The sequence below is a fragment of the Camellia sinensis genome, chromosome 8, assembly GCF_055761805.1.
Source record: "Camellia sinensis isolate YWXY chromosome 8, ASM5576180v1, whole genome shotgun sequence".
In the NCBI taxonomy this organism is placed as follows: Eukaryota; Viridiplantae; Streptophyta; class Magnoliopsida; order Ericales; family Theaceae; genus Camellia; species Camellia sinensis.
The window spans coordinates 52,270,904-52,279,251 of NC_138968.1; the positions used below are offsets into that span (position 1 = coordinate 52,270,904).

At 28.8% G+C, this 8,348-nt stretch overlaps 1 protein-coding gene across 1 annotated transcript; it reads right to left on the minus strand.

The window, feature by feature from the left end:
- Positions 1-1,340: 1,340 nt before the first annotated feature.
- Positions 1,341-4,313, minus strand: LOC114310211 (receptor-like protein EIX2). Its single transcript, XM_028256164.2, has one exon. It carries the CDS (start codon positions 4,311-4,313, stop codon positions 1,341-1,343), a length of 2,973 nt encoding a protein of 990 aa, XP_028111965.2.
- Positions 4,314-8,348: the final 4,035 nt, after the last annotated feature.

The following is an 8,348-nucleotide window of genomic DNA, read 5'->3' on the forward strand; positions in this document are numbered from 1 at the left end:
AATAACACCATAATAATAAAAAAAAAAATTATAATTTCTGAGATCGAAAATTATATTTAAAAAAAAAATTATTACAAAATTGAATCATTTTCTCACATAACTTTACACAACACTCTAATCCAAATATTACTCAATTAAATTATACACTGACTATTTAAATATATATATATATATATATATTCGGGTCATTACACTAACATAACGGTCCAATTCAGATTTTGAACTTAAAAAAAAATTATATTAAAAATAAATGAATATATATGTGCACAAATTTATTTTGAATAATTCTTACCATATTTAGAATGAATTAAAATTACACTTTTAATTTTCTATGCATATTTTTGTATTTTTATTTTGTATTTGTGCAAATACGTTTACAGTAAAAAACACACCAGTCATAATCATACAACAAGGAATAGCCATTCAACAACTAGCTTGATATAAATGTATGAGAAAATATATTATTTTGACTTCTAAATTATTATTAAAAAATTAATTCAATCTTTGTTATTTTAATAATATCAATTTTGTATTTGAATTATTCATTTTTGCATTAATTTTACTCTCACCATCAATTATCATCTATGATTAAACGGAAGTTATTGATATGGCACCCAAAGTTCATTTGAAGTTTCATTTTATCCCTCAAAATATCAATTAAACTCTTGAATAAAATGAAGTTTAGCGGTCTAATTGATATTTTAGAGATAATTTGAGGATAAAATAAAATTCCAAATGAAATTCAGGTGCTATGTCACCAACTTCTGTTTGAAGAATATAAACACCATCTAACAGCGATGATAGATAGTGGTAGCGGTAACGAGATGGTCGTGATGGTAAGTCGTTGTGGATCATAACCTCTCTCATTTGTATTATAGTAGATCAATAACATTAGAAATCAGGAACTCATACAAAAATATAAGAGTAAAAAAAAAACGAAAAAATAATTTCTAGTTCAAATTCTTAACTCTTACACAGTGAAGCTCACATTTGGATTAAATTCAGACCAAAAACTATTTTTTTGGTCTTCTGTGTCTAACTACCTGGTTCCTAAATTCATCACGACATATACAATGAACAAATCATAAACCATAAAACTCCAAAACATAGAATAATGAAGCAACCAAGTTTCACATATATAGATTAAAACAACTACTTAGAGCCAACCCAACAACTAAATAATCTTCAAGGCTATACATATAGTAACATGAAATTTATTCTGGGAAAAAAATAGAAAGAAGTGCACTCAAACAACTACAACCACCCACCCACCCACCCATGCAAACACTACAAAGACAGAGAAGGGAAGAAAGCAAATCATTGTGATTTCACTTGCCATTCTACTTATTAAATTGAGCCGCTCTCACTGCTATAGCTGCTAGTACATTCTCTTTGATCATATCAACGAATCGAAAATAAGCATGTCTCCAGTTCTTCTTGAACAACAAAACTCCAATAACTCCCCATAACCCTGTGGCATAGCCACTCATTATAACCAAGTAAAACCATACCTTTTCAGACACATCTCCTTCATATGTTTCTTCATTACTTGTGGATGGCTGAGCAGGTTGAGAATGTTCGTCATTAGAGCATTTCTTTGGTACAAAAGCTCCACAAAGTTCACTATTGCCAACATAAATAGAAGGGTCATCAAGAGTTTGGAGCTGATTACCCGTTGGGATACGTCCTGAGAGGCTATTGTATGATAAGTTCAAGTGACTTATAAAACTCAAATTTGACATGCTCTCCGGAATTGTGCCTGAAAGTTTATTGTTAGAGAAATCAAGAGATTCCAATGACTTTAAGCCACCGATCTTCTTAGGGATGCTTCCTGTCAAATTATTGTGCGATAAATTAAGCCCAAGCAAACCTGAAAGAAGTGAGAGCTCTTCAGGGATCGTTCCAGTCAGATTATTCCTCGAAAGATCCATGTTCACTAGATATAATAATGTAGTGCTGTATTCGAGTTCATTTCCCTTAATGTCCTGTATCATGTTCTCAGAAAACCATTGAGTATACTCAGGTCTTGAATGTTCATTCAAGACCATACCAGTGAGATTGCCAAAACAACGAGGGATGGTTTTTTCCAAGTTATTGTTTGCAAGGTCTATGATTTCGAGACTTGACAGTTGACATAACTGTAAAGGAATCTTGCCATTAAACATATTCTTGTGTAGTCTCAGAATTCTCAATGATTCTAATTCTCCAATCCATCCAGGTATGTTTCCAGAGAATCCATTCTCACCAAGATCCAAAACTAATAAACCTGTGCAATTTCGCAAACCCATAGGAAGCTCTCCATAAAAACTATTGTTATTCAAATGTAACCATCCCAGTCTAGACAAATGTCCAATAGAGCTTGGAATAATCCCTGAAAGCTTGTTAGATGAAAATTTCATAACCCATAGATTTGGGATTTCCCTTGAATCCCCCCAACACTGAGGAAGATTTCCAAATAACATATTCTTAGAAAGATCTAATTCATCCAAAGTCCAAATTTTGCACAATGAATTGGGTATCAAACCATTTATCAAATTGTCAGCTAGTGACAAAGTAAGCAAAGTAGGCACCATATCGCCAATATTTTGTGGAAGAGGTCCTGAGATATAGTTATGGGAGAGTTGAACAAATTCTAAAGTGGAAGGCAATTTCGGAATCGGTCCACTAATATGGTTATGAGAGAGATCTAATGTCCAGAGAGGCATGTCAAGAAGCCATTTAGGGAGGGTTCCTGATATACTAGTATTGGAAAGATCCAATTCAACAACTTTCTTTTGTGTTTGAAGCCATTGAGGAAATTGAATCCCTACTCTACAGGACCCCATTAGAAGGGATTTCAATTGAAAAGGAGGTATCCAATCAGATCTGACCTTCAATGTCAAGAACGCAGAACTTGTTCTCAATTCTTCCAACATTGAGAGGTTGGACAAATGAGTTTCAGAAAGTACTGCGCCTTCCAGGGAATTAGAAGAGAGATCTAAGATCTTGAGATTTGATAATTGTCCAATAGAAGCAGGAATGGTCCCATTTAACTTATTGTAAAAAAGATTTAGTACTCTCAAGGCTGATAGATTCCCTAGCGACGGTGGGATGACCCCAATAAATTGATTAACGTGGAGGACTAAATTGTGCAAGGATGACATTCTTCCCAACCAATCTGGAATCGAACCATTAAACAAGTTCCATGAAAGATCAAGGTATTTCAAATGTTTAAGCTGCCCCAACCAATTTGGTAAATGACCAATGAAATCATTACCACTTGAACACAATGTCTCTAAATTGTACATGGTGCAACTGGACAAATTTCCATAAGAAATGAACATCCTTTTGTCAAATCTGTTGCTACTCATATCAAATGATCTCAAACTACATTGATTTGACATTAGACTCAACATCCCACCAACATCATGAAATGCATTGTGGCCAAGATTGAGATGTTCAAGACTCTTAAGCTTTTCCAGATAGAGAGGAATAGAAGAATTAAAATAATTGAACGAAAGATCAAGGAATCTTAAAGAAGTCATGTTACTGAAGCGACTCGGAAGTTCTCCTTCAAATGAATTAGAACTAAGGTCTAAGTATTGAACATTAGAAATAGTAGAATTCACATGCATATGAGATAAATGAATGTTATCAAGTCCACATTCTGATAAATGCAACTCTAGTAAACAAGGAGTCATGTTTAGTACCTTGTGTAAATTTTGCGTTTGACTAAGATTCACTTTACTCAAGCCAACGTATTGCAATGATGAAAGACGATAAACCCATGTGAAATCATCTACAGTTACTTGAAAATTATGATCAAGATCAAGAACACGCAAGCTAGAAAGATTTCCGAGGTGATGGGGAACTATTCCACTGAATGCTCCATCAGACAGATTGAGATACCTTAGTTGTGCCATCGATCCAAAGAACTTTGGGATTGGGCTATTGTTAAAATTGTTTCCGGCCAAGTCCAAGTGATTCAGATATTTCAATTGAAGCAAACAAGAATGCACTTCATTAGCCACTAACCGAACAATATAGTAGAACCTGGGTGCGAATGAGTCTACACCGAGATCAAGCCTAACAACGTGGCCAGTAATTTCATCACATTGTACTCCTTTCCAACTGCAACAATCTTGGCTATGCCAAGATGATAGTCGACCTGTATAGTCTTTGAAACTATCTTTGAACTTTAGAAGAGCTTGTCTCTCTTCTTTTATGCAACCAATGGTTGAAGCATTGCACAAACAGGACAAGGTTGTTTCATTGAAAAGCAAAACAACTAGGAGGAGTCCAATAGTGGAGAATTTCCTCATATTGAACTTCATCTAGTTCTCAAAGGCACACAAGACAATGTAATTGGAAATAGGATCACACAGGATGGTGGATCTTATAGCAGTATCATCTACTCTATTCAGGAAATGCAAGTTCCAGTTGCAATATAGAATGGGACAAACTTGTGCGATTTTGGTTACTATAATTTTAATTGGTTCGATTTGGATTTGAGAAATGTTAGAGATCACGAAATTTTTTTCATGAAAATGATCATGAAAGATTTGTGATCCTTAGATTACATTGATTAGAATGTGGTGTTTTATTCTAAATGTAATCCAAATGTTACAAATCTTTCATGATCATTTTCATGAAAGACTTTTCATGATATCTGACATTGTTGTTTTGATTTTATATTTATAACTTTGTTTTAATTTGGTCCATTTGATTATAATTCTTAATATTTTTTTATAAAAGAATATGTAGATAAGTGGCATGCGTCATACTTTTAAGGACAAAATTATAAATTTACTCAATTCAATTGGTTAATCTCAATTAATTCAACGATTATTTTCCATTAAAAGCACTAACGATATTATCAATTCTACTAAATTAATACAAAATTTAAAATTAAAAGTCAAAATTGAGTTAACTAAAAATATAAAAATCAAAATGACACAAATAGCAAAATGTAAGAACCACTAATATAATTCACTATCTAAAAGGACATGACAAATTGGTTGAATAATTTTAGTCACTCGCAAAATTTAATCCAGAAAGTAGATTATAGAGCATAAATTTGAAGTTAATATTTTGTCAGTCATAGTGAAAATAAATTTTGTCCATACATTTTGATTCCAGATAAATTTTTGAATAAATTTTTTTAAATGGTTTTTTTTTTTTTTATTACAGAAAAATCCTTTCACTCTCCCCCAGTTTTTGAACAGCACCTTTTACAAAGATCACCAAAATATTCTATTGCTGAATTAAAGATATTTTTATTCAAAATGTTGACAATTGAAGACAATCACCACCACCTTGGAAGGTGCATGGCAATAATTTCCACGACTTAAAAATTATCTTAGACAAGTCAGTCAACTAATCCATCCATAAACATCAACCTCATCAACACAAGTCAGTCAACTAATCCATTCATAAACATCAACTTCATCAACAAATTAGAGTGACGACATACCAACCCCACATTCAGGCGGCCTAGAGACTTTTAAAAAACGAGACTTTTATACATAATTAAAAATATATATCGTTTTTCTAATTAAAAAATGAGACTTTTTTTTTCCTATTATTTATTTATTTTTATTTTTAAACTAGTACTAACACAAAATTTACTAACATATATATATATATATATATAAATAAAATTACTCAGTGTGTTTGATTTTAGTTTTTTAAAAAGTAAATTTTTTGTTTTTCGTATTTTTTTATTAAATATTTTTAAAATTTTAAGCATTTTTTTAAAAACTTTTTTAGATGCACCTTACTTAGATGTATTTAAAAAGTAAAATATTTGTGAAAAAATATTTTAAAAATTAATAAATACTCAAAAATACAAAAAATATACTAAAATTCATAATTTTTTTTAAAAAAAATATTTTTGGTATTTAGTGAATTTTTTAAAGATTTTTTCCTCAAAAATTATACTTTTTAAGTGTATTTATGTTAGGTGTGTTTAAAAATAAAAATAAAAATTGCTTAGAATATTAAAAAAATTCAGTAAAAATAAAAAAAAATACGAAAAATAAAAAAGTAGAATTTTCTGAAAAGTAAATTCTAAAAACTGAAAACAAACAGAGTGACTAGTTTTTTTTTTTTTTAACTATTCTATGCATGAAAATTATTAAAAATATTAAGTAATAAATCTAATTTTAAAATATTATATTAGTGAATAATTCAAGAGAACTGCTATTCTCACTTTACTTTGCTCCAAATACACTCCTTTATTTGTCCTTACTTAACAGCAACCCGTGCAATGCACGGGAAAAAAAACTGTATATATTTTATGTGATAAATAAATTATTCTAACATTGAATTATGTTAATTTTAATAGCAGCAAACTATGATGTTAGGCCATTGTGGTAGATGTTAACAGTAATTAATCTATAAAATTTCACAATAAAATTTGATATGCATAAAAAATTGTTAATTATAAAGATTGTTGGGGATAATAGTATCACAATCACTTGATAACATAAATAACTTGTATCAGACTATAGTGTCATGTAGAAAAAAACAAAGCATTAAAAGAGAAATTTTATAAGTTATCATAAATTTACTTAGACTTTTAAATCAGTGATTTATATTATTATTGTGGGACCAAATTATGAATAAATCTCAACTTTTAATTATAATTATAATTTCTAAGTAATTTTTGAAAATTTTTAATATAAATTTGTTACCCTACTCATAAAAAGAACTTCTCAAACAAATCATTAAATGATCTTGTTTGCAACTCTCTACCTTTGATCTCCTCTATCAATGACACATACATATCATATCAAAGCATAAATCCTTATTGATAACTTGAATAACACTTGCATAGTTCCTAGGAAAATAGTTCTTACATATAAATAAAATTGATTAAACAATATTTAACAAAAAATAAATAAATAAATAAAATAAAATAAATATAAAGATCAAAATTTCGTAGGATTATAAAAATTATATAAGAAAATAGTTTAATCAATTTTATTTATAAAAAAAATGATGGACAAATTATTTGAATTGTACTTGAAGAAATGTAACAAATGATAACTTTAATCATTATATACCAACAAAAAAATTATATAAGTTACTCAACGAAAAAATAGTCGAACGTAACTAAAGTTATGGATATTAAATTAAATCAGTTGGGCTCCAAATTAATAATATAATCTACCAAATTAACTAATAATAACAGGAAGATATCGACAAATATATTGTATTTTCCTGTCATCTTTGTATTATGTTCATTACTTTCATATAATATATGAAAGTTTTACTCGTCTCAATCGTTCAATAAAATAAGCACCAAGAAAATAAATTTGATAAGAAATTAGTTCTAAACTTTATTATTAAAAAAATAAAAATTTCAAAAAGAGAATTTAGAGATGAGATTGAAAAAATACTATAGCAAATAGTAAAATATAAGGACCATTAGTATAATTCACTCTCTAAAAGGACATGACAAATTGATTGAATAATTTTAGTTACCTGCAAAATTTAATCCGGAAAGTAGATTATAGAGCATAAATTTACAATTAATATTTTATCAGCCACAGTGAAAATAAATTTTGTCCATACATTTTGATTCCAGATAAATTTTTGAATAATTGTTTTTTAAATGTTGATAAATTAAAGATTTTTTTATTCAAAATGTTGACAATTGAAGACAACCATCACCAACTTAGAAGGTACATGGCAATAATTTCCACGACTTTAAAGTTATCTTAGCCAAGTCAATCAACTAATCCATCCATAAACATCAACCTCATCAGCAAATTAGAGTCAGGACATACCAAGCCCACATTCAGGCGACCTTGAGAGTTTTAAAAAATGAGACTTTTATACATAATTAAAAATATATATATAGTTTTTTTTTAATTAAAAAATGAGACCTTTTTTTTATTTGTTTTACTAGTACTAACACAAAATTACATATATATAAAACTAAACTTACTAGTTTTTTTTACCTATTTTATATATGAAAATTATTTAAAATATTAAGTAATAAATCTAATTTTAAAATATTATATTAGTGAATAATTTAAGAGAACCACTATTCTCACTCTATTTTGCTCTAAACACATTCCTTTATTTGTCCTTAATATGCATAGTTACTATTCTCACTCCACTTTGCCATAAATGCATTCCTTTCTATGTATAATAAGGACAAAAAATAGGGTATTTTGAGCAAAATAGAGTTATAATAGTGGCTCCCTAATTCAATTAACAATAATTATAACACTATATTTTTTGAGCAATTTCATAAGATTTTTATAATTGATATAAATCACAATTATTGAAATAGATTTTCAACATTTTTGATGAGTAACATTATTAATTTATTTTAATTTTTTTTATGACATAATAGA

Bases quoted from the DNA above. Each gene is read 5' to 3' on its own strand.
- LOC114310211 (XM_028256164.2), bottom strand. From the start codon at position 4,313: ATGAAGTTCAATATGAGGAAATTCTCCACTATTGGACTCCTCCTAGTT.